The sequence below is a fragment of the Oncorhynchus mykiss genome, chromosome 6 (assembly GCF_013265735.2).
Source record: "Oncorhynchus mykiss isolate Arlee chromosome 6, USDA_OmykA_1.1, whole genome shotgun sequence".
In the NCBI taxonomy this organism is placed as follows: Eukaryota; Metazoa; Chordata; class Actinopteri; order Salmoniformes; family Salmonidae; genus Oncorhynchus; species Oncorhynchus mykiss.
Genome location: NC_048570.1, coordinates 11,337,988 through 11,365,586, shown reverse-complemented (window position 1 = coordinate 11,365,586; position 27,599 = coordinate 11,337,988). Strand labels below are relative to the sequence as shown.

General features: G+C 46.0%; 1 protein-coding gene across 2 annotated transcripts in view; it reads left to right on the top strand.

The window, feature by feature from the left end:
• Positions 1 to 27,599, top strand: part of LOC110525252 (serine-rich coiled-coil domain-containing protein 1) — a 109,861-nt gene that overhangs the window by 25,089 nt on the left and 57,173 nt on the right. For both annotated transcript variants that reach the window (XM_036979389.1, XM_036979390.1), the window contains exons 6-9: positions 16,767 to 16,923; positions 18,850 to 18,927; positions 23,038 to 23,115; positions 25,970 to 26,047. In XM_036979389.1, coding sequence (XP_036835284.1) covers positions 16,767 to 16,923; positions 18,850 to 18,927; positions 23,038 to 23,115; positions 25,970 to 26,047 — 391 coding nt within the window. The remainder of the gene's footprint in view (positions 1 to 16,766; positions 16,924 to 18,849; positions 18,928 to 23,037; positions 23,116 to 25,969; positions 26,048 to 27,599) is intronic.

Here is a 27,599-nt window from a genome sequence, read left to right as displayed (position 1 = left end):
CATCTATACCTCTCACTACATCTATACTACTCACTACATCTATACCTCTCACTACATCTATACCTCTCACTACATATATACCTCTCACTACATCTATACCACTCACAACAGCTGTCACTACATCTATACCACTCACAACAGCTGTCACTACATCTATACCACTCACTACAGCTGTCACTACATCTATACCACTCACTACAGCTGTCACTACATCTATACCTCTCACTACATCTATACCACTCACTACATCTATACCACTCACTACAGCTGTCACTACATCTATACCACTCACTACATCTATACCTCTCACTACATCTATACCACTCACTACATCTATACCACTCACTACAGCTGTCACTACATCTATACCACTCACTACATCTATACCTCTTACTACATCTATACCACTCACTACATCTATACCACTCACTACAGCTGTCACTACATCTATACCACTCACTACAGCTGTCACTACATCTATACCTCTCACTACATCTATACCTCTAACTACATCTATACCTCTCACTACAGCTCTCACTACATCTATACCACTCACTACAGCTCTCACTACATCTATACCTCTCACTACAGCTGTCACTACATCTATACCACTCACTACATCTATACCACTCACTACAGTTCTCACTACATCTATACCTCTCACTACATCTATACCACTCACTACAGCTGTCACTACATCTATACCACTCACTACAGCTGTCACTACATCTATACCACTCACTACATCTATACCTCTCACTGAGGTACACTGAAAAACACTTAAGTTGGAATGCAGTGTATGGCAGGTAACATGGTATACCTGACGTCGGAGCTCAGGTTCTCCGCTTCACAGCACCTTATGGGTTTTGACTGACAGCCGTTATATACTTGAGCACTGTGCACGACAAGAAGATGCCCCCATTCCTCCTGCTAATTGGGCTACTTTTGCGAATTTGTTGTTGTCTGAGTGAGGTAAATGCTGTAAATCGAGAGGAGTCGATGTGTTCTGAAAGATGAGACGTTGAATATTATAATAAATTGCGCTTCGATGTCATACAAGTAAACTTCACATTTCACTTCACATTTCCATATTTGAAAACGCAAGTAATTTACAATAACAACGATTATGATCGCTGTGTATGATCCATAGTTACAAGAATGACATGAGTTATACCCTGGGTTGTCCTGAACATCTGCAGAACTCCCACTTGAATGCACTCATCACTCCATTCTATGCGCAGCAAAATTGTAACCTGTATGACTGAAGTGCCTTTGGAAAACCTAACACTAAGATCAGATTTTATAACTTTCAAATGCCCACCTGACCCAGATCTGCTATTTTTATAATGGAATGTTTTTGTTATTGGGTAAACAGCAGTAATTGTGTGACGGTTGGGACTCGGGGCTGTGTTCCAAACTAAAAATGACAAGCGTGCATGCTCCAGTTCCTCCAGTTCCTTCATTTGTTGACTTCTGTAACCATAAAAGCCTTGGTTTCATTCATGTTAACATCAGAAGCCTCCTCCCTAAGTTTGTTTTATTCACTGCTTTAGCACTCACCGCCAATCCTGATGTCCTAGCCGTGTCTGAATCCTGGCTTAGGAAGGCCACCAAAAATTCTGAAATTTCCGTCCCCAACTATAACATTTTCCGCCAAGATAAAACTGCCAAAGGGGGTAGAGACGCAATCTACTGCAGAGATAACCTGCAGAGTTTTGTCATGCTATCCAGGTCTGTACCCAAACAATTTGAACTTCCACTTTAAAAAATCCACTTTTCCAGATACAGGTCTCTAACTGTTTCCGCTTGTTATAGACCCCCCTCAGCCCCCAGCTGTGCCCTGGACACCATATGTGAATTAATACCCCCCCATTTATCTTCAGAGTTTGTACTATTAGGTGACCTAAACTGGGATATGCTTAACACCCCGGGCCGTCCTACAATCTAAGCTAGATGCCCTCAATCTCACACAAATTATCATTGAACCTACCAGGTACAACCCTAAATCTGTAAACACGGGCACCCTCATAGATATCATCCTGACCAACCTGCCCTCTAAATAAACCTCTGCTGTCTTCAACCAGGATCTCAGCGATCACTGCCTCATTGCCTGCGTCCGTAATGGGTCCGCGGTCAAACGACCACCCCTCATCACTGTCAAACGCTCCCTAAAACACTTCAGTGAGCAGGCCTTTCTAATCGACCTAGCCTGGGTATCCTGGAAGGATATTGATTAGATTCCGTCAGTAGAGGATGCCTGGTTATTCTTTAAAAGTGCTTTCCTCACCATCTTAAATAAGCATGCCCCATTCAAAAAATGTAGAACTAAGAATAGATATAGCCCTTGGTTCACTCCAGACCTGACTGCCCTTGACCAGCACAAAAACATCCTGTGGCGTACTGCATTAGCATCGAATATGCAGCGATATGCAATTTTTCAGGGAAGTTAGGAACCAATATACACAGGCAGCTAGGAAAGCAAAGGCCAGCTTTTTCAAACAGAAATTTGCATCCTGTAGCTCAAACTCCAAAAGGTTCTGTGACACTGTAAAGGCCATGGAGAATAAGAGCACCTCCTCCCAGCTGCCCACTGCACTGAAGCTAGGAAACACTGTCACCACCGATAAATCTACGATATTCAATAATTTCAATAAGCATTTTTCTACGACTGGCCATGTTTTCCACCTGGCCACCCCAACCCCGGTCAACACCTCTGAACCCCCCTAAATCCAGATAGCTGATGTTCTGAAAGAGCTGCAAAATCTGGATCCCTACAAATCAGCTGGGCTAGACAATCTGGACCCTCTCTTTCTAAAATGATCCGCTGCAATTGTTGCAACCCCTATTACTAGCCTGTTCAACCTCTCTTTCGTATCGTCTGAGATCCCTAGACTGGAAAGCTGCCGCAGTCATCCCCCTCTTCAATGGGGGAGACACTCTAGACCCAAATTGTTACAGACCTATATATATCCTACCCTGCCTTTCTAAAGTCTTTGAAAGCCAAGTTAGCAAACAGATCACCAACCATTTCGAATCCCACCGTACCTTCTCCGCTATGCAATCTGGTTTCCGAGCTGGTCATGGGTGCACCCCATGACCGAGCTGGTCATGGGAGATCCCTAAACGATATCATAACCGCCATCGATAAGAGACAATACTGTGCAGCTGTCTTCATCGAGTTGGCCAAGGCTTTCGAATTCTGTCAATCACCGCATTATTATCGGCAGACTCAACAGCCTTGGTTGCTCAAATGACTGCCTCGCCTGGTTCACCAACTACTTCTCAGACAGAGTTCAGTGTGTCAAAACAGAGGGCCTGTTGTCTGGACCTCTGGCAGTCTCTATGGGGGTGCCACAAGGTTCAATTCTCGGGCCGACTTTTTCTCTGTATACATCAATGATGTCGCTCTTGCTGCTGGTGATTCTCTGATCCACCTCTACGCCAACGACACCATTCTGTATACTTCTGGCCCTTCTTTGGACACTGTGTTAACAAACCTCCAGATGAGCTTCAATGTCATACAACACTCCTTCCGTGGCCTCCAACTGCTCTTAAATGCAAGTAAAACTAAATGCATGCTCTTCAATCGATCGCTGCCCGCACCCCCCCGTCTAGCATCACTACTCTGGATGGTTCTGACTTAGAATATGTGGACAACTACAAATACCTAGGTGTCTGGTTAGACTGTAAACTCTCCCTCCAGACAAACATTAAGCATCTCCTATCCAAAATGAAATATAGCAATCGGCTTCCTATTTTGCAACAAAGCATCCTTCACTCATGCTTCCAAACATACCCTCGTAAAACTGGCTATCCTGCCGATCCTTGACTTCGTCGATGTCATTTACAAAATAACCTCCAACACTCTACTCAGCAAATTGGATGTAGTCTATCACAGTGCCATCTGTTTTGTCACCAATGCCCCTACGCACAACTGCGACCTGTATGCGCTCGTTGGCTGGTCCTCGCTTCATATCTGTCGCCAAACCCACTGGCTCCAGGTCATCGATAATGACCTAGTCTTTGCTAGGTTAAGTCCTGCCTTATCTCAACTCACTGGTCACCATAGCAGCACCCACCCGTAGCATGCGCTCCAGCAGGTATATTTCACTGGTCATCCCCAAAGTCAACTCCCCCTTTGGCTGCCTTCCCTTCCAGTTCTCTGCTGCCAATGACTGGAACGAATTGCAAAAATCACTGAAGCTGGAGACTCATATCTCCCTCACTAACTTTAAACATCAGCTGTCAGAACAGCTTACCAATCATTGCACCTGTACATAGCCCATCTATAAATAGCGCACCCAACTACCTCATTTCCATATTGTTATTTATTTTTTGCTCCTTTGCACCCCAGTATCTCTACTTGCACATTCATCTTCTGCACATCTATCACTCCAGTGTTTAATTGCTAAATTGTAATTATTTCACCGCTATGGCCTATTTATTGCCTTACCTCCCTAATCATACTACATTTGCACACACTGAATATAGACTTTTCTATTGTGTTATTGACTGTACGTTTGTTTATCTCATATGTAACTTTGTGTTGTTTGTGTCGCGCTGCTTTGCTTTATCTTGGCCAGTTCGCAGTTGTAAATAGGAACTTGTTCTCAACTGGCCTACCTGGTTAAATAAAGGTGAAATAAAAAAAATAATAATGAGAAAGCTAGGAGAGCTCAAAAAAACATATCATTCAAGGCTCTTTTCCTTGAGTCATAAATGTATAAGGGCACAAGGCGAGACCCAAATGCAGACACAGGAGGCAGATGGTAGAGCTCTGATATTTATTATAACCCGGGCTTAATCCTATACACATGGAAAGTAGGGTGAATACGGAGGGTACGGGGTAACAAGAGATGGACAGCAGTGGATCTAAGGACTCTAGAGATGGGAAAAAGGACCAATGAAACGGGGGGACAGTTTGCAGGACTCTTCTCGAAGGGGCAGGTCGCGTGTGGACAGCCATACCCTCTTCCCAATGCAGTAGTGGGGAGCTGGAGTCCAGCGGTGGTCTGCTTGTTGACGATACCTGGAGTTGGTCTTGAGAAGTGCTACCCGAGCTCGTCTCCAGGTACATCGACAGTGGTGGACGAACATCTGGGCCATGGGTACGTTGACTTTCGGTTCTTGTTCTGGGAAGAGTAGAGGCTGGTATCCCATGGAGCACTCAAAAAGGGAACAGGGAAGAGTGTTCCGGTGCATACTCCACCCAGTTAGTGGGGTTGGTTGAGATCAGGCATCTTAGGGTGGTCTTCAGGTCCTGGCCGCTATGACTGGCCGTTTGATTGGGGAAGGAATCCATTGGATAGGCCGTCCGACGCCCCAATATGGGTGTAGAACGCCTACCAGAACTGAGACGAGAACTGAGGACCACGGTCGGAAACCATATCTACCGGGAGTCCATGGATCCGGAAGACGGCCCAGCTCATGGTGCAGCACGTTTCCTTGGCAGAGGGAATTTTGGGGAGAGGCCTTTGAGAACTGATCTACCACCGTCAGAATGACGATGTTGCCATCAGACGGTGGAAGCCCAGTGACAATGTCCAGAGAGATATGGGACCAGGGACGATGAGGGACCGGTAGTGGCTGCACGCGGCGATGAAGGCAGAGATGTCAGGAACCATTATGGGCCACCAGAAACGTTGTCGGAGGAATTCTAGGGTACGGCGGGAACCTGGATGACAGGTCAGCCTGGAGGAACGGCCCATTCCAGGACCCGGGATCAGATTGAGTTAGGGAGAAACAGCTGGTTAGCCGGGCCCCCTTCAGGTTCAGGCTGGGAACGGTGTGCTTTGCGAACCAGGTTCTCAATCCCCAACCCACTGAGGCTGCAAGGTAGGGAGAATGGTTTCGGAGACCGAGGGTGTGGCAGAGGAACTGTATAGGCAGGAGAGGGCGTTAGGCTTCACATTTTGTGGACCCTGAGCTGTAGAAAATGGTGAAGTTGAATCTTGTAAACAAGGGAGCCCACTGGGCCTGCCTGGAGTTAAGGCGCTTGGCTCTACGGAGATAATCCACAATTTTATGGTCGGACCAGACCAAGAATGGCTGTTCTGCTTCTTCCAGCCTGTCCCTCCACTCTTCCAACTCCATCTCGACTGCCAGGAGTTCTCGGTTGCCTACGTCGTAGTTCCTCTCTGCAGGATTTTCGACGATGGGACAGGAAAGCACAGGGATGAAGCTTTTGGTCTTGGGCATATCGCTGGGACATGATGGCCCCCACTCCAATGTCAGAAGCATCAACCTCTACAACAAATTGACGCGACGGTTCCGGATGGGTGCTGTGGTGAACGGATGCTTCAGGTCCACAAAGGCTCTGTCGACAGCTGGAGACAATGTCAACGGTACTTTGGGAGAGGTGAGTGCAGAGAGGGGGGCCGCCAGGGTACTGTAGCCCCGAATGAAACAGCAGTAGAAGTTAGCGAAATCCATAAAATTTTGTAACTGCACCCTGGATTTAGGATGAGGCCAATCTACCACTGCTTTCACTTTTCCAATATCCATTTGGACATTTCCCTCAGCGGTGACATATCCCAGAAATCAGATTGTCGAGTGGTGGAACTCGCACTTCTCGGCTTTCACGAACAATTGGTTCTCCAGGAGGCGCTGAAGGACCTGTCTGACATGAAGAACATGTTCTTGGGCAGATTGGGAAAAAAAACAGGAAGTCGTCACAAAATGGTTTAGCATGTCCTGTGTTGATTGCTGTCTTCCTCTCATCTCCTTCGCCTATCCGAACCAGGTGGTATGCATTCCGAAGGTCCAGCTTGGAAAAAATGGTGGCCCCCTGGAGAGGTTCAAAAGCCGAGGAGAGGAGTGGTAGGGGTAACGATTCTTAATCGTAATGTCATTAAGACCCCGGTAGTCAATGCTCGGACACAGGGTCTTGTCATTCTTCTCCACAAAGAAAAACCCTGCGCCGGCAGGAGATGCAGACGGACGGACGGCCCAGTAGCCAGAGACTCCTCTATGTACTCCTCCAGTAGACTTGGTCTCCGGCCCGGATAGAGAATATAGCTGACCACGAGGTGGTGTGGTGCCTGGAAGGAGATCAATGGCACAATCATAAGGACGGTGCGGGGGAAGAGAAGTAGCACGTGCCTTACTGAAAACTTCCAGGAGGTCAGTGGGAATGGCAGAGACATCCAAAGCCTTGCTAACGCCCCGAAGAGGACGTCTCGGGACGGCTGTGCTGCGTTAAGACAGTGGGAACGGCAAAATGGGCTCCAACCCAGGATGGAGCTCGTGGTCCAGTCAATAACAGGGTTGTGTTTTTGGAGCCAGGAAAATCACAAGACAACAGGAACATGGGGAGATGCAATGAGGAGGAACTGTGTGGTCTCACTGTGGTTTCCTGAAACTCGTAAATGAACGGGCACTGTACTATGGGTGACTCTTCCAATTGAGCAGACGTCCAGTGCCCTTGCAACCATGGGGACAGAGAGGAGTTGAGTGGGAATACCAAGTTCAGAAACAATAATAGCATCCATAAAACGTTCATAAGCCCCAGAGTCAATGAGCACCCGGAGAGACTTAGATTGGTCTCCCCACAGCAAAAGCATAAAAAAAGGAGTGAGGGTGATGGGAATTAGGGAACTCCCAGTCTGGCTCACCAGAGTACTTGTACCTACCAGAGACAAGGGTTTCCTAACAGGTTAGGTAGCTATATAATCTCCTGCCCCTCCACAGTACACTCAGCCTACGTGAGCTTTCCCCAACCTATAACCTAGCTCTTCCCAATTGCACAGGCTCAGGAGTATCCAACTCACCGTCGTTGATGATTCTCGGGGAACCTCGGGTGTTTTCGGCTCTCCTCGGAAATATACACTTCGAGGATTTCCGGATTCCTTAGGACGAGTGCCATCATCAGACGAACGAGTGTTCCCGAGCCCCGACCTCCTCTCACACCGACGTTCTCCTAGGCGGCCATCAATCCTAATCGAATGGGCGATAAGGGAATTGAGGTCCAGTGGTATTTCCTGAGCTGCGAGCTCGTCCTTTAACCCCTCCAACAGTCCATCGAGGAAGGTGTTGAACAGAGCCTCCGGATTCCAGGAACTCTCGGCGGCCAATGTGCGAAAATCTACTGCGTGGTCTGCCACACTACAGGAGTTCTGATGTACCTGCAGTAGTTTTGCCATATCTCCCGGGCACCAGAGAATTGAAAACCTTCTGCCATACATTTCTCCAAGCTCTGGCACACAGCGGAATGCTGCTCCCACACAGCTGTTGCCCAGGAGAGTGCCCTTACAGACATTAGCGTGATTAAATACGCTATCTTCGATCGGTCCGGCAGGAATGAAGAAGTCTAGAGTTCGAAGATGAGAACACTGGGAAAGGAACGCCCGGCAAGTACCAGGGGAGCTGGGATAGGTTGAACCAATCCACTTCTAGTAGGAAGGTTACTAGGTGGTTGGGAGGTCTCAGATGTGGCATGCTGCTTATGAGCTAATTCACTGATTTTCTCCATTATCGCCTTGAATCCTTGGTCGTGACATTCCTTCAGGGAACGAAGCCCTTCCAAAAGGTCCCGAAGTAGCTCCTCATGCCTCCCAATGGTGGCTCCCTGCAGGGACACAACGTGACAGAGCTGGTCCAAGTCTGCTGGGTCTGTCATGGCCAGTTCGTACTATAAGGGCACAAGGCGAAACCCAAATGCAGACACAGGAGGCAGATGGTAGAGCTCCGATATTTATTATAACAAAGGGAGTAGGCAAAGGCAGGTCAGAGACAGGCAGGGGTCAGAAACCAGATCAGAGTCCAAAACAGTACAAGGGGATAGTCAGGCTGTTAGTCAGAACAGGCAGAGTGGTCAGGCAGGTGGGGTTCGAAGCCAGGACAGGCAAGGGTCGAAACCAGGAGGACTAGAAACAAACAGAGACTGGGAAAAATAGGAGCAAGGAAAAATGCTGGTTGACTTGACAAACAAGACGAACTGGCACAGGGTAGACAGGAAACACAGGGATATACACTGGGGATAATGAGCGACACCTGGAGGGGGTGGAGACAATCACAGGGACAGGTGAACCAGATCAGGGTGTTACAAAATGTTTATTGAAATAACTGAGGACCTGTGCAGTTTGAGGAGGAATGAGGCCACTTGGAGACACATTCAGTAATAGTTTTTTCTAATCTTTCTCCTACTCCAAAATTGTATTGAATATTCTTCTTATTATGTAACTGAATGTATCCAGACTATTTTCAGATTTTGTTATTGACACAATTCTGTGAAAAGTACAGTAAATGTAAAATGCACATAAAATCAACAGTGCAATGTTTGGATTCAGTCTTGTGTCAGGTGAACTGTTGTGTTCTCAACTTTGGCCTAATCATTTCCCCATGATCTCCAATGTGTTCTTTCAATTGCTACCATGGTAATGCATGAGCTTTTTTAGTGCATAAACCCACTTGGAGAGCTCTGTGCAGATGAAAGAACCTTCCAGAAGGACTACCATCTCCACCAATCAGGCCTATATGGTAGTGGCCAGATAGAAGCCACTCCTCAGTAAAAGGCACATGACATCCCTCTTGGAATTTGCCAAAGACCATGAGAAACAAGATTCTCTGGTCTGATGAAACCAAGATCGAACTCTTTGGCCTGAATGCCAAGCGTCACGTCAGGAGGAAACCTGGCACCATCCCTAAGGTGAAGCACGGTGGTGGCAGCATCATGCTGTGGGGATTTTGTTCAGCAGCAGGGACAGGGATACTAGTCGGAATCGAGGGAAAGATGAACGGAGCAAAGTACAGCGAGATCCTTGATGAAAACCTACTCCAGACTGGGGTGAAGGTTCACCTTCCAACATGACAATGACCCTAAGCACACAGCCAAGACATCACAGGAGTGGCTTCGGGACAAGTCTCTGAATGTCCTTGAGAAGCCCAGCCGGCGTCCGAACTTGAACCCGATCTAACATTTCTTGTGAGACCTAAAAATTTTCTGTGCAGCGACGCTCCCCATCCAACCTGACAGAGCCTGCAGGATCTGCTGAGAAGAATGGGAGAAAACTCCCCAAATACAGGTGTGCCAAGCTTGTAGGTTCGTACCCAAGAAGACTCGAGGCTGTAATTGCTGCCAAAGGTGCTTCAAGAAAGTACTGTGTAAAGGGTCTGATTACTTACGTAAATGTGATATTTCAGAAATTTTGAGAACAGTTCTAAAAACCAGTTTTTGCCTTCTTTCCGAAGGTACTGTATCCCTGGCACATCCCAACTGTGAGCAGTCACTACTCTTTCATGCAGGAAGGAAGGAAAGCTTATATTAAAGCTCGTGAACAGAATGGACATAAAGTCCCATCTCTCTTTATATGAAGCCATTAGCACCAAATGCTTCCTTCCAGGGTTGGAACTGATTAGGTAAAACAATGAGAGATACGAACAGGCATCGATAAAAGTCTTATTGCAACAAAATCATTGCTATCTTAATCATTTTTATTAGAGAAGCCTTTTGACGTGGCCTAGCGTAACATGCTGATGCAGAGTATTACCTTAATGTGTAACATGTCTTGTGTGTGCACCCCACAGATATGAACCATCACAACAGGGAAATATTGATTTAATACATTTGTGTGTGCAATAAAGGTTTGCAGTGTAGTTTGATATTCCCTTCAGTTTCATTGTTCGTGCCAGACAAGTCTTGGATGTAGATTATTACTTTGTCTCGCCATGCTCTCCTGTGGCCGGCGTTTATTTTTTTCTTCACTTCTGGAGAATTCAGACACAGAATTTCTCAGAATGTTTTTTTCTTCCTGATGCTGCGTTTCATCGTTGTTTTTGTGTTGGAGGTGGTGCGTTAGTTAGAACTATCTTAAAACCTTTCCCACAAAACTAGGAAGTGCTATGTGAAATTCTCGACTTCGTTTTTGGGTTCTTAAACATTTTGAAACGTGTGTGCTCCAATGAATGCCACCCTGGAGACTACCTGGAAAGAAATCAAAATGTTCTCTTCCAATCAGAGCTTGGAATGATTTTGCACAGTGTACTGTCAGAGACAGGGCCAACCTCAGTGCAAGGTCTTACAGCTCCAGAACTGGAGGGCCCCAGAAGCAGCAAAGTAAAGTTTTCCCCTCTGTTCAGTCACATGACATTTGTTTCTACCTCCTTAGAATTTCACCCTCAGGATATTTGCTGATTTATTGATGTCTCTCTGATAAACTATGGCTGTGTCTGTTATTCTGTTTTCCCATCATCCTTTGCATGTAAGTAAACAATAATGAATCAGTCAACAGAGGAGGGTCTAGTAGGAAATTACAGTATGAGACAGAATCATATGAGGATTCTAATTTTGACACTTTCAGTGTTTGCTTGTTGCCATGAGAACTGTCTCGGGCCTTTCACGGTGCCTCATCACTATTCAAAAGACATATTGGCCAAGCGAAGGGCACGCACACACTAGATGGGGTCCAGATCAATTTATAGGGTCAAACCAGTGACTGTTTGACAGCAGCCATTGGTTAATTGAGCCCGTAGAGAGTCTTCTGAATCTCTCCTGCCACTACCTGCCAGGCATCAGCCAACGTCTTTGTTTTTGTTGTTCAACAAAATAAAAAACAGAGTAATTGCTTTCTTTCTCTCATTTGACTTCTCTCACGCGCTTTCTCTCTCATTTGAGATAATTGCACTGAACTAAGACGGCATATGTGGCAATGATGTAGCGTTTTAAAGATTATGCCGGCGATGGAATCGCAGGTGTACCCTGACGACAAACTCCTCATCTTGATGCCCAGTGACAGGAGAGAGCGGTGCCACACATACGGGAGCACACACATGTTGGCACCGCGGTCTTGTGTGTACAGATCATTACTGTTGGAGGAAGTCCTGAAACCTGGCCTAGATATGAGACTCATCATCCTCTGTCCTCTCAGCACCCACCAACCCGTGATTTACAGAGGTGGTGCATTTGTTGGGATGACCTTGGTCATTTCTAAACAGCATTTATGTCTTCTACCATCTTGGTTTTTCGTTGTTTTAATGCACACATTGCATTGTGACGGAGGCACGGAGAGTCGAGCGTTGCAAGTTTTTTTGCTTGACTTTACAGTCTGTGTATGTCATGACTAGTAGGCTAATGCCCTCGCTGACTTTAAGAGGCTTTAGGGCTTGTAAATGGTAAACAGGCCCCAACATCTTAGAGTAAACAAATCAACAGAAATGGCTTGGAGCAGAAGCACATCAGGCCCTAATAAGACACAGAGTTTGACAGTTTTGCTGGTCATCCCGTGCCAAGAGCTGTCCCAGATATCATGTATTACACACGTAGACACACGTTGACACACGTAGACAGACAGACAGACAGACAGACAGACACACAGACACACAGACACACAGACAGACAGTCCCTAGTCAAATATTTAAAAGAAAGGATCCAATAAAAGGGAGGATACACACAACTACAATTACCACAAGTCTGTGACTTTGGCACAATCATGGCTAGATGGAGGATAATAAAGAACACTTTCCCTTATACCATCTAACTGGGGGGCAACAACACGCATTTTGGGGAAAATAGCTACTTCCTGGAAAGCACGACAACACCTCATTTTCCAGATGGTTTACCCATCATCCTGGGGAGAATTGAAGTATGTGGCCTGCTGTGTTTTTCTGTCTGGGAGTGTCTAATAGAGACCTTGATGTAGTCGTAAGGGCAGAAATGTTGCAGGATCAGGTGCACAAGTTGTTATTTTATTTACAGGTGATGATGGTAGTCCACAGGTGCAATTAGTAATATACAGTACCACACACAAATGTTTTACTATTTTCTACAGTGTAGAATAATAGTTAAGACATTAAAACTATGAAATAACACATGGAATCATGTAGTAACCAAAAAAGTGTTAAACAAATCAAAAATATATTTTAGATTCTTCAAAGTAGCCACCCTTTGCCTTGATGACAGCTTTGCACACTCTTGGCAATATCTCAACCAGCTTCACATGGAATGATTTTCCAACAGTCTTGAAGGAGTTCCCATATATGCTGAGCACTTGTTGGCTGCTTTTGCTTTACTCTGTGTTCCAACTCTTCCCAAACCATTTTAGTTGGGTTGAGGTCGGGTGATTGTGGAGGCCAGGTCATCTAATGCAGCACTCCATCACTCTCCTTCTTGGTCAAATAGCCCTTACAAAGCACCATCACACCTCCTCCTCCATGCTTCACGGTGGGAACCACACATGTGGAGATCATCTGTTCATAAATACTCTGCGTCTTACACAGACTCATTTGGACTCATCAGACCAAAGGGACAGATTTCCCCTATGAAATAACACATATGGAATCATGTAGTAACCAAAAAAGTGTTAAACAAATCCAAAATATATTTTAGATTCTTCAAAGTAGCCACCCTTTGCGTTGATGACAGGTCTAAGGTCCATTGCTCGTGTTTCTTGCCCCAAGCAAGTCTGTTCTGCCCGGATTTTGATGCCAACAAAGTTGCTACAGTCCCATTTGTTTTCATTGCTGCCATGTTTGAATGCCGTGGTACGTAAAATGTGTACGGAACAGCGTTACATTAGCTACCATTACAGGCCTACAGAGTACAGCACAGACACCCAGAACCAGATCAGAGGACACTTACTATTATCCCTAATCCACAGCCTTGACAAATTAATAAGATTGATCATCCATTGGCGAGAAATCTCCACCCCCCACCCTCCTGTAGAGAATTCATCTTCTGCTGAGGAGACTGTCTGTAGCCGTGTACGTGTCTACCCTGTAACTCACTGAGACTGTCTGCAGCCGTGTGCGTGTCTACCCTGTAACTCACTGAGACTGTATGCAGCCCTGTGTGTGTGTCTACCCTGTAACTCACTGAGACTGTATGCAGCCCTGTGTGTGTGTCTACCCTGTAACTCACTGAGACTGTCTGCAGCCGTGTGTGTGTGTCTACCCTGTAACTCACTGAGACTGTCTGCAGCCGTGTGTGTGTCTACCCTGTAACTCACTGAGACTGTCTGCAGCCGTGTGCGTGTCTACCCTGTAACTCACTGAGACTGTATGCAGCCCTGTGTGTGTGTCTACCCTGTAACTCACTGAGACTGTCTGCAGCCGTGTGCGTGTGTCTACCCTGTAACTCACTGAGATGTGAGGCCTCCTTGGCTCCAACACACACGGAACACAATGAAACAACACAGAACACAACAGAACCAACCTCTGCAACTCCCTCACATCCCCTTGAGCAAATTATGCTTAATGTTCTGTGAAGCAAACATGTTTTTTTTTCTCTAGACGTTTTTGACTCCTCTGCCTTTCTGAAATATATAGTTTGTGTGTTTGTATTTGGAGAGAGAAACTCAGGAGGGGGAGACCCTCTCCATCTGGCCTGCGTGATTGGTCGACAGACAGGAAGTCAGAGGAGGCCTGTGTGATGGATCGTGTCATTAGTCAGGAGCTCTGTTCAAGTCTCCGGTCTTTAAAACCCAACTGTAATTTCCATGGGATTGGGAGGGCTTCTTTTTGCTAGCCCAACTGTCCTACCTACGTCAATGCCTTATATTCTCAGGCATTTATTTGCTATTAGTTTGCCCAACAAAACGCTTGTCTTGATGATTTCATCAAGCCGATGTTCATTTTGTAGTTTTATAGGTGCCATTACTGCATTAGTGAATGCATCTTTATTTCAGTGCTGAAACTCGCCTGGTTTAAGTGTTATGGATACTGTTTATAATGAGGCTTCCTTCCTGGTTTTTGCATGCAGCCCGCTAACTCTCTTTCTGTTGTCTGTTTTTAGAAATCGCTTTGGTGTTTTTGTACTCACCTTTTGAAAATGTCTTCAAGCGTTTGAGCAGTCGCACTGCACAGTAGTATCAAAAATGTCAACAGCTAGCTAGCAGATATGAACATGTCAACAGCTAGCTAGCAGATATGAACATGTCAACAGCTAGCTAGCAGATATGAACATGTCAACAGCTAGCTAGCAGATATCAACATGTCAACAGCTAGCTAGCAGATATCAACATGTCAACAGCTAGCTAGCAGATATCAACATGTCAACAGCTAGCTAGCAGATATCAACATGTCAACAGCTAGCTAGCAGATATCAACATGTCAACAGCTAGCTAGCAGATATCAACATGTCAACAGCTAGCTAGCAGATATCAACATGTCAACAGCTAGCTAGCAGATATCAACATGTCAACAGCTAGCTAGCAGATATCAACATGTCAACAGCTTGCTAGCAGATATGAACATGTCAACAGCTAGCTAGCAGATATGAACATGTCAACAGCTAGCAGATAAGAAAATGTCAACAGCTAGCTAGCAGATATGAAAATGTCAACAGCTAGCTAGCAGATATGAAAATGTCAACAGCTAGCTAGCAGATATGAAAATGTCAACAGCTATCTAGCAGATATGAAAATGTCAGTGTAGAACTGTAGTTGTTTATTCTACAACTTCACATGAATTGGACAATGTTTTGTTGTTGTTGATGATGGAAAACAGAACTTACTCTAAATACACAAGCAGGGACACTTGCTTAGCTTTCAACGACTGTCTTATGTATCTCGCAGATATCCATTTTACACATGGTCTTCTTCACCACAATGGCCTCGATTGTCTGCGAAGGAAGAAATCCTCTCCAATTAATACAATTGGAGGGGATTTGGGGTTGCAGTCAGTTTCATTTGCAAGCAAAACATTTAAATCCCCTTGGTTACATCTCCATTTTGCACAAGAGGATAAGAAAGTGAAATAAAGGAGGATAAGGAACTAAAATGGAGGCTTCATCTGTGGATAAGGTTATCTGGACACCTTCATCTCTCATTGCTCTGGTCAGGTGGAAGTCTCTGAAGCAATATCACTAATTACCACAGTCGATCTTGTTTGACGAGGAACGCTCAACAAGATATTCCTTTCATACCTGTGTAGACAAAGGATATCTGCGATGGCAATTGCTGATAGGAAGTAATGAATCACGGCTCCTGTCCTGTCGGAATGAAGTACCATCTCACACGAGGAAGTAGATCCACTTGATAATGGCAGACGTGGTTAATTTTCTCGGCTGCGTTGTGTGGAGCAGCTCTGAAGTGACACCTGGACCTCCTTGGCTGCATGATGAGGGGTTTTATCATCAGACAGATTTCACACCGACCATTGGAGAAAATCTAGACTCAACTAAACTATTCAGATTCTCTGCTGTGAACAGGTTCCATGGTTCTAAAATCTGAACACAACTGACAATCTGAACCAGTCCAGTTGAGAGTCTAGTTTCTGTGTGAGTCTAGTTTCTGTTTTGAATTGTAGAAGTATTTGTTATTGGTCTTTAACATATTTCTTACTTTATATTTCTGTCTGCGCTTTCAACTCCAGGATAGTGGTTTCAAATCCCGAGACCACCTGTCCAAAAAATGTATGCAAGCATGATTGTATTTTTTATTTAACCTTTATTTAACTAAGCAAGTCAGTTCATAACAAATTCTTATTTACAATGACGGCCTACCACCTGCCAAACCCTAACACGGACAACGCTGGGCCAATTGTGCGCCGCCCTATGGGACTCCAAATCACGGCCGGTTGTGATACAGCCTGGAATCGAATCAGGGTCTGTAGTAACGCCCCTAGCACCGAGATGCAGTGCCTTACACTGCTGCGCCACTTGGGAGCCCTGTATGTCGCTCTGGATAAAATAATTTGCTAAATGGCTTAATCTTATTTTAACTTAGGATGTACTGTATCTTTGAATATGGCCCGCTTTTAAGTAAGTTAGCGTGTGTGTGTGTGAGTGTGTGCTTGCGCACAGGTGTGACGGTGGTTCTGTGCTTGTGTTCCAGGGAGCCGAGCCGGCCCACTACCCTGCTGCCTGCTGACTGGTGCCTGGGCCGGGAGGACGAGGCCCCGGGGCTAGAGGCACTGCCCCTTAGGCTGATGCAGCAAGACTGCACCTCCGTCAAGACCCTGCTGCTGCGCCTCCGGAGGACCCTGCAGGAGGTAGGCTACAGTAGGACCACCTGTCTCACGTTACACCAGTTTTGGAGGGAGGGAGGGTGGTGAGGAGAAGGGGAGAGGATGGAGTGAGGGGGGGGGGGGTGGAGGAGGATGATGGGAGGGGGGAGGGAGTGACTGAAGGGAGGGAGGGAGCGTGGAGGGAATGAGTGTAGATGGGGGGGTGGGGGGGGTGGAGGGAGGGGGGGGGGGGGGTGACAGTGGAGGGAGGGAGGGGTGACATGACCCATGAATGCATCATCAATTTCAAGGGTTTTCCCTGCAAGTTTAATTGATGACCACATAGCCATTGATAGAAACTTACCCATGAGCATAGCAAAGACCCTAGTCAATGGCATTAATCACCCAATTGAGAGCAACATGTGATGTAGCCTACATCAGAATGGTAGATGCCCCAGCAGCAGACCAGCCAGCCTTCATCTACCGGTATTCTCCTCTATCAAAGGCCTGAACATGGTATTTTTAAACCTCAACAACAAGTTCTTACATTTGTTTATTTGAATAACTATGAGCTTTTGGCGTTGTCACTCAGGGAAGCTGGGAGCTTGTTAAAGCCTCACCCGACGCCGTGCCCTCCACAGCTTTTTAAACACCTTTGTTTATTTAATGAGGGTTTTGATTCTGGGAATGGATAGTATCTGGAGTGGCTAAAGAAACGCAATCAAATTACATCCAACTATTATAAAGTGATTAGCTATTTGTGTAATGGCTGATTAGACGAGAAATCACACATTGCTATCGTCCCAGCAGATTCCATGGTGTTTGGTTAACATTTAATTTCTTGCAATCCATTTTACAATGGCCATGGACAAGACCCAGTCCTACAGTACCAAGCGGCTGCTCTGGCAAAAAGACCGTAACAGTCTGAATATATTATTTGGTGACAAGACAGCTGTAATTCACATCTCCCTGTGTTGTTATTGGATGACACCTCCCTCTAGTAGCATCTGCCTGCTGTTGTGTTTAAACTGAGATCCAAACGAACGCAAACAGATCACAAGCTGATTCGAGCGAGACATTGTCTTATTCTCTGTTATATGCTTTTCTCCTCCTCTTGTGGTGTTTCATCCTTTACACATACAGAATAAAACAGTCTAATATTGGATAAAACACAGAGGCTCTGGGCCTTTCTGCTCAGGCAGAATGCTTTTCACAGAGGCTCTGAAAATACCCTTTTGAATGCCAAGTTTAAAGGGGGTAAAATGCCTTTAGTTATTTTAAGCATTTCAATTCTTGATTTCTGATTTCAGTATGATTAAAGTGTATCAAAGTGGGCTGGGGGCTACGTTATTAATTTATCATCTCTGGTCACTGAGCTCTGGCACCTCAAATAAAACGTTATTCAAATGAATGCTTTCAGGCAGCGCCATGCCCGAAATTGAAAGGGGTTTTAACTGAACCTAATCTAATTGTCTGGACATTTCTACGCCAGCCTGTAGGATAAATGTGACCTTAAACATGCATGTGGGGATACACATTGATCAAAGTTCAAACATTCTGGGTCGGACTAGTCTGTCTGACTATATATACTGCACCTGTAAGTGCCCAGTACCCACTGCTTCACTTTAAGGGCATCCAATCACATAATATCTGAAGATGATTACCCTGTTAGAGTTAGGATATTCTATATATTGAAGCATGATAATAGATGTATAACTGAACCTGGATGTGATGAGACGCTGTACGATAGTCTTGATGTCACTGTCAGTGTTGTAACAGTCTTTCTCCTGTCTGTAATTTGCAACTTCCTGTTACAGTATATTTATCATATTCCTATTGACATGTTATCCTCTCACCTCAAAATAATATGTTTTATTTAAATAATAAATTAAGAATGTAATCGTTTTAGGATGTGTGCATGTTATTGCAAATATAACAATAACATTTCTGAATGTCACCTCTCTCCCTCAGAGCACTGACACAAGCCCTGCAAGCATCCTTCATTCTCTCCCCATCAGCCCTTGTAGTGAGAAGTCACTGCCCCTCAAGGTAATGGTTTTTTCACAGCTAACAGATCACCTCCTCAAGGCTCAACCACAAGGGGTATCTATAGTGGGGAGAACAAGTATTTGATACACTGCCGATTTTGCAGGTTTTCCTACTTACAAAGCATATAGAGGTCTGTAATTTGTATCATAGGTACACTTCAACTGTGAGAGACGGAATCTAAAACAAAAATCCAGGAAATCACATTGTATGATTTTTAAGTAATTCATTTGCATTTTATTGCATGACATAAGTTTTTGATACATCAGAAAAGCAGAACTTAATATTTGGTACAGAAACCTTTGTTTGCAATTACAGACATCATACGTTTCCTGCAGTTCTTGACCAGGTTTGCACACACTGCAGCAGGGATTTTGGCCCACTCCTCCATACAGACCTTCTCCAGATCCTTCAGGTTTCGGGGCTGTCGCTGGGCAATACGGACTTTCAGCTCCCTCCAAAGATTTTATTTTGGGTTCAGGTCTGGAGACTGGCTAGTCCACTCCAGGACCTTGAGATGCTTCTTACGGAGCCACTCCTTAGTTGCCCTGGCTGTGTGTTTCGGGTCGCTGTCATGCTGGAAGACCCAGCCACGACCCATCTACAATGCTCTTACTGAGGGAAGGAGGTTGTTGGCCAAGATCTCGCGATACATGGCCCCATCCATCCTCCCCTCAATACGGTGCAGTTGTCCTGTCCCCTTTGCAGAAAAGCATCTCCAAAGAATGATGTTTCCACCTCCATGCTTCACAGTTGGGATGGTGTTCTTGGGGTTGTACTCATCCTTCTTCTTCCTCCTAACACGGCGAGTGGAGTTTAGACCAAAAGGCTCTATTTTTGTCTCATCAGACCACATGACCTTCTCCCATTCCTCCTCTGGATCATCCAGATGGTCATTGGCAAATTTCAGACGGGCCTGGACATGTGCTGGCTTGAACAGGGGGACCTTGCGTGCGCTGCAGGATTTTAATCCATGACGGCGTAGTGTGTTACTAATGGTTTTCTTTGAGACTGTGGTCCCAGCTCTCTTCAGGTCATTGACCAGGTCCTGCCGTATAGTTCTGGGCTGATCCCTCACCTTCTTCATGATCATTGATGCCCCACAGGGTGAGATCTTGCATGGAGCCCCAGACCAAGGGTGATTGACCGTCATCTTGAACCTCTTCCATTGTCGAATAATTGCGCCAACAGTTGTTGCCTTCTCACCAAGCTGCTTGCCTATTGTCCTGTAGCCCATCCCAGCCTTGTGCAGGTCTGCAATGTTATCCCTGATGTCCTTACACAGCTCTCTGGTCTTGGCCATTGTGGAGAGGTTGGAGTCTGATTGAGTGTGTGGACAGGTGTATTTTATACAGGTAACGAGATCAAACAGGTGCAGTTAATACAGGTAATGAGTGGAGAACAGGAGGGCTTCTTAAAGAAAAACTAACAGGTCTGTGAGAGCCGGAATTCTTACTGGTTGGTAGGTGATCAAATACTTATGTCATGCAATAAAATGCAAATTAATTACTTAAAAATCATACAATGTGATTTTCTGGATTTTTGTTTTAGATTCCGTCTCTCACAGTTTAAATGTACCTACGATAAAAAATTACAGACCTCTACATGCTTTGTAAGTGGGAAAACCTGCAAAATCGGCAGTGTATCAAATACTTGTTCTCCCCACTGTATCTCGACCGTGCTGTAAAATAAACCTCTAAAGCTTTCTCCAGTCTGGACACATTTAGATGTGTTTTCTACCACCTGCAGTTCTTTAAAAGATCAAGAACCTGTTCCAGTCCGTCTGCACCTTAAAGTGCCACAGCAACCTGAGCCTTTCTCCCTCATTGCATCAGTGGAATTTGATCTAGATGAGATGATCTCATTAATGAATCCCTTTGGGGAAGTCTCGGGGTGGCAGTGGAGGATTTATCAAATGGGCTTTTATCAGGTTTTTCTAAGAGAAAGGTGATTTATAGTTTGGTGGTTGGCAGCAGAGTTTTTGTGGCGCTTGTGGAGTAAAGAGCGCATGAGTGGAAATTAGGTTTTTGTGTATGAGTGTGTTTGTGTTTGTGACCTCTTTACTGACCTACATGGAGCAGCCGCACCAGCAGGAGCAGGAACACTATGCAGAAGGAGCGCCATGTGACGCTCTGGTCCATCTCCTCCTCCTCCGAGAGAGAGAGAGAGAGAGAGAGAGAGAGCCCATGCATCTGACATTGTTGGATGAAAGGGGAGAGTGGTGGGACTCGTCCTGCCGTTCCAGAAAAATCTGAGTTTAAAAATAAAGCCCTGGAACCCACCTGAGACGAAACCATGTCACTCCTTGTCCTACTTTGAGCAAAACTTCCTTTAGCGAACATTTGCTATCCCTGCCTTTTTATAATTAGCACCCTTGGAAAGCGGCTCCCGTGGAGAGCACAGCGCCGGCGTACGGCTGGGGAATGGGAGCAGGCAGCGGCATGACGGGCGCTCTCTCATCACTCCTCCTTGGATGGAGTGATCGCAGCGGAATGCCAAGCTCATCCATCGCCTGACGTGTTCCGCGTAACCTTTTGTGTTGTCTCTGTACAAAGAAGTGGCAGGAAAGGCAACACTTTCTGACATCCTGTCCAGAGGCCGGGTGAGGCTGCAGATAAACCTGAACTCTTAGAAACCTTTCGCAGCCTGGCTGTCTCCTTGAGGTGCTGTTAAGGTGTGTGTGTGTGTGTGCGTGCCTACTGCTGTTTTTGCCCAGGGCCCGGCCACATTTGCTGTAAACATTCTACCCTCACTGCGAATTAGGCTGACCAATAGGGTCACTGTACAGACATTCAGCCCAACTTTGTTAACCTTGGGTGGTCAGGCTCATTGTGGGGAGGGAGAGAGGCTGCCTACGTGTTCTGTTGTATATTCATAGGGGTGGCGAGGGTGGGTTGGGCTGGGGACCCAGTCTCGCTCTGTCTCTCTCTCCCTCTTCTATGGTAATGTGCAGATAAAGTGCCTGTCCGTGAACATCTCTAATGAAGACAGATTTAAGGATTCCCCTCAGGCGGCGGGTTTAGAGGATGTTACAGTTCCCTGTTTACTCTGTGTGACCTCCTCGGGACGCGACCCCACCACGGAAGACAAAAACACAGGCTTCCATGGCATTATCGGACTAATATGACACGGTCTGTTTCAGAAAGAGACAAACTTTCCGCCCACGCATGTTTTTTTCCGTGGGGGGGGGGGGTGGTTATTTGAGAGTAACAGAGGGTCAGAAAACAATGGCCGACGGGGATTTGATGTTGTGTTAGGACAAACCCAAAGAAAACAATAGAGTTCTATTGTTGTTTATTTATTAACTGGGTATTTAAAACCCTGAATGCTGATTGGCTGACAGCCATGGTATATCAGACTGAATACCACGGCTATGACAAAACATTTATTTTTACTGCTCTAATATTGTTGTTAACCAGTTTATAATCGGGGTGGCAGGTAGAGCGTTGTGGTTAGAGCGTTGGCCATATATGGTTGCTAGGGCCTGCCTCCCCTTACTGGCTGCTGACCAGACAAGGTCATGGAGAAAGAAGTGCTGTATTTTCTGTGATGCAGCCATAGTTCATCTTAAGTTTACCAGAGGGAGAGCACATACTGTACACACACTCTTCACCCTGCTCTCCCCCCTCTCTTTCTGTCCTGCTCCCCACTTCCCCTGTTCCACAATAGAGTGGCCTGTGTTCTGACTCCACAATACAGTGGCCTGTGTTCTGACTCCACAATACAGTGGCCTGTGTTCTGACTCTACATTCTAGACATTACCTTCTCTTCTATGGTAGTGATGTGGTTGGCTCCCGAGTGTGGTGGTTCCCAAGTGGCGCGGCGGTCTAAGGCACTGCATCTCAGTGCTAGATGCGTCACTACAGATCCTGGTTTGATTCCAGGCTGTGTCACAACCGGCCGTGATAGGGCGGCGTACAATTGGCCCAGCGTCGTCCAGGTTAGGGTTTAGCCGGGGTAGGCCGTCATTGTAAATAAACATTTGTTCTTAACTTGACTTGCCTAGTTAAATAAAGGTACAATAAAAAAATGTGGTGGCTCTATGCTCAGTGTTCACCTTCCCCTGTGTATCCTCCTGAAGTAGTGTGTGACTTTCTCTGCTCTTCATTCCAGGAGCCGGGGAGGGAAGAGGCTCTGGTGCTGCAGCTGAGGGAGAAGGACGAGCTGATCCTCCAACTGCAGGCTGAACTGGTGAGAGGCACACTGTAGCACTGTGTGAGAAGAATGTCTGAACATTGAATGTAATGTATGTGGGTTCTTCCATTAGAAATTCAGTTCACTTCTGATATATAGGACAACTCAATACAGAATGGGATACGGGAGGTGCACTAGTGACTTCTCAGGGGGCACATGTGCTGTCTTTTAATAGTTGCCTGTGCAAAACAGAAACAACTGGATCCGATTGACATGGAAGCTCCTTATTGTTTTGGAGCACCTCCGCATGGTACACGCTGACAGCACCTCAGCATGGTACACTCAGACAGCACCTCAGCATGGTGCACGCAGACAGCACCTCAGCATGGTGCACTCAGACAGCACCTCAGCACAGGGCACACAGACAGCACCTCAGCACAGGGCACACAGACAGCACCTCAGCATGGTGCACACAGACAGCACCTCAGCATGGTGCATACAGACAGCACCTCAGCACAGGGCACACAGACAGCACCTCAGCATGGTGCACACAGACAGCACCTCAGCACAGGGCACACAGACAGCACCTCAGCATGGTGCACACAGACAGCACCTCAGCATGGTGCACACAGACAGCACCTCAGCATGGTGCACACAGACAGCACCTCAGCATGGTGCACTCAGACAGCACCTCAGCACAGGGCACACAGACAGCACCTCAGCACAGGGCACTCAGACAGCACTTCAGCACAGGGCACACAGACAGCACTTCAGCACAGGGCACACAGACAGCACTTCAGCACAGGGCACACAGACAGCACTTCAGCACAGGGCACACAGACATCACTTCAGCACAGGGCACACAGACAGCACCTCAGCATGGTGCACATAGACAGCACCTCAGCACAGGGCACACAGACAGCACTTCAGCACAGGGCACACAGACAGCACTTCAGCACAGGGCACACAGACAGCACCTCAGCACAGGGCACACAGACAGCACCTCAGCACAGGGCACACAGACAGCACTTCAGCACAGGGCACACAGACAGCACTTCAGCACAGGGCACACAGACAGCACTTCAGCACAGGGCACACAGACAGCACTTCAGCACAGGGCACACAGACAGCACTTCAGCACAGGGCACACAGACAGCACCTCAGCACAGGGCACACAGACAGCACTTCAGCACAGGGCACACAGACAGCACTTCAGCACAGGGCACACAGACAGCACCTCAGCACAGGGCACATCGACAGCACCTCAGCACAGGGCACACAGACAGCATCTCAGCACAGGGCACACAGACAGCATCTCAGCACAGGGCACACAGACAGCACCTCAACACAGGGCACACAGACAGCACCTCAGCACAGGGCACACAGACAGCATCTCAGCCTCTAGCCGTTCCTTTGACAACAGTAGAGGGCACTTAGGAGAGTTATATCTCTCTCTAACTCTCCCCCTCTCCATTTCTTTCCTTGTTTAGGACTTTCTCTCCAGCTTATCACACTCAGCACTGCTCTCCTCTCCCCTTCATAATATAGATTAAAGAGAAATATGAAGATTGACTAACAAAGGGAAAAGTAGTGTTGTTGAATGTTTATTTTAATTGGCTTTGATCGCATTTGATCAAATTTTAGAAAGCAAAATTATTATTATTTATTTTTTTACCTAGCTTTGTATTTGATTTGAAAACCGAAACAAGTCATTTTGTTTGTTGTTGTTTTAATGGAGAATTTATGTTCCCAAAATAAACCAAATGCAAGTCGGGAATGTAAAGTGTTTTTCTGGGTTTGTAGAGCTGTTGCTATTGTACTGAGAAACATGTATAATTTGACATATTGCTTCCGAGGCTTCATTTGTCCTGTTTTATATATAACATGTCATAATGTCTAGCACTGCCAGTATGCCCCGCAGAGTCAGTTCCCGTTTGACATCTGTGTGTTTGCACATTCTGGTTCTAGGTACCGATTGCTCCTCTCTCCTTCTCCTCAGACTACCATATGGTCTATAAGAAAACACACTAAGCAATGTGGTGTTGGCCAAGCTTAGATAAGAATGGCCCAATCAATCAGAATCCTCATGAAACAAGGATCTTAGCCAAAGACGAGTGACGTTGGGAGACCTCCGTACTGTTTGGAGTCTGGCGCTGGTGGTGTGACGATCCTCTCCGGGCAGATTGCATGCGGCATTCACCAGCCATGGTTGCTGCCACAGCATAACCCACTTTAATTCAGGACATATGCCTCAGATTGCAAACCAGAATTGAAACCCTGATTGATAGAATTGATATTAACAGAACGTAATGCTCACCAGCATCATTTGCAGGGGAATCGTCGGCAGCCCCCTCCAAAAAAGGGCGGTATTTTCAAGGAAAGGGCAGCTCTTAGCCAATCTCCCCTCCAGCCTGCTGATAAATCTGCCAGCTGAGTAGTATTCATTATGCCAGAGTGAGGCCTCGCAGCGCATTGGCCAGCACTACCTGTCTGTTTTTATTAGCCTTTTGTTTTCTCTGGTGCACTTTGCAAGGTACCATGGTCCAAGGTTTGGTTGCGAAATCCTCCCGGCGTGTCTTTCAAAAAACGTTCATGACCCAGTGGTTTTAGGGTTTGTGGCCTTGGATGGAGTTGAATATTTTATACATTATTTTTTTTGCATGTGGTGTTTCTTAAATCGTGTGCGCTAACAACTGTTAGTAGTAAGACCAATGATGTACTGTATACAGTAAGACCAGGGCCTGGGATTTCTCATTGTCAGGCCACTTGATCAAGCCAAAACTTCTGGCCCTAACTATGATATATCATTTGGGCCAGGAGTTTTTCCTGACCCCGTAACCTGACCTGGGAAAACTCCTGGCCCCTAGTATGGGTGAAATTCCTGATGTTGGTCTGTGTGTTCTGTGTACAGGAGAGTGCCAAAGCTGCCCTGAAACCCATCTGCCAAAAAGCTGACAGAACCACGCAGACAGACCGCCCTGGATTAGAGGTGAGTACACATCTCCATTTTGAACTGCGGAGGCTCCCAGGCGGTTTAGCATCTGTCGTCTTTACAATTGAATATGGTCTCACATATACCTTTCCCTTTGGGGATGTCCCAGATACACCGTAGCTTCAGTGGTATCTCATTGCCATTATAAAGTGACGTCTATTCCCTGAGAGCTCTGTGTTCAGTTTAGCCTGCAGCAGATGACATGGCCTGCCTGGCTTAGGGAGTTGGAACAGTCTGGGAACATGGGGGCCGTAACAGATGACTGCCTAAAAAAGGCTTTCCTGCAATAGCAACAACAACAACAAAAAAGCATACTGAGTTTGCTTCTTCCTAGTTGTCTCTGGAAACTTTCCCCACTGTGCACACAATTTACAATGGATATCGTTTTTAAAGTTGCAATATGTAAATGTTTGGGTCAACGTGACCAAATCCACATAGAAATGTGAGTTATAGATCTGTCATTCTACTTGAAAGTAAGTCTAAGAAGTGGTAGATCTGTTCTATGTACGCTATTTCTATGCTTCCCGTTCTTAAGTTTCATCTTTGCGTCTTTTTCTTTCGGTTTTGTACACCAGCTTCAAACAGCTGAAAATACAATATTTTTGGTGATGGAAAAAATATATTTCATGGCGGTTTAGATGGTACAATGATTCTGTACACTACGCTAGCTTAGTTTGTCACATAAACTGAAATTAGGAGTTTTAGCAACCAGGAAATGGCAACGTAATTTCTGCATAGTGCACCTTTAACTAGGCTAAGTAGTCCTTTACACACACACACACAGCACACATCAACATGTTTCTCATGATGACCGCATAACTAGATTTAAGATACAGTTCTGAAAATGACACGATGTGACTGACAACAAAACGTGCGTGTCGGCTATGCGTGCTCTTTTATTAACTCTAGGAGTTTCTTGTACGAAAGGTTTGTCTGTACAATGTGGCGAAGCACATATAGACCAAAATGGTCACTTAATCACTTTGTTAAACCTGGGAATGGTGGTTGTCTTGGAGGAGGGGTGCTGTTAGTCCTCATTTATATTGCTGCCGTCACACGCTGTTTGCCTACAGCTAAGCAGAGGAGAAAGCACTGAAAGCAGGGTTCATCATCGCCATCATTTATCTTCTATCACTCCGAGATGGCTTTTAGTGGCCGCAGCATTTCTGTGCCCATAGAAAGATAAGCTTGTGTGTCTTTTTTTCTTCTTCTCCTCGTTAAATGTCTCTAGTCTTTGTTTGCTATTCTTACTAATGTGTTTCCATAATGCACATTCAAATGACCCCCTGTAATTGCCTCTCTGTCGGTTCGGGGCCTAATGCAACACAAATGTGTGTCAGCACCCCATTATACTTGGCCTTGAGTGTCATCACTGAAAAGAACACGGTGCGAAGTGGAGATTGTGCCGGTGACAAGAACCCGCATATATTATGCTGTTGCGTTCCGTAAGTCTTAGGGGCTGTTGTTCTTCTCAAACGTCCCTCTTCTTTTTAGAGAAGTGGTGGAGTTAAGAAAAGTGTCGTGTGAAGATGTGTGTCCCCTCTCACAC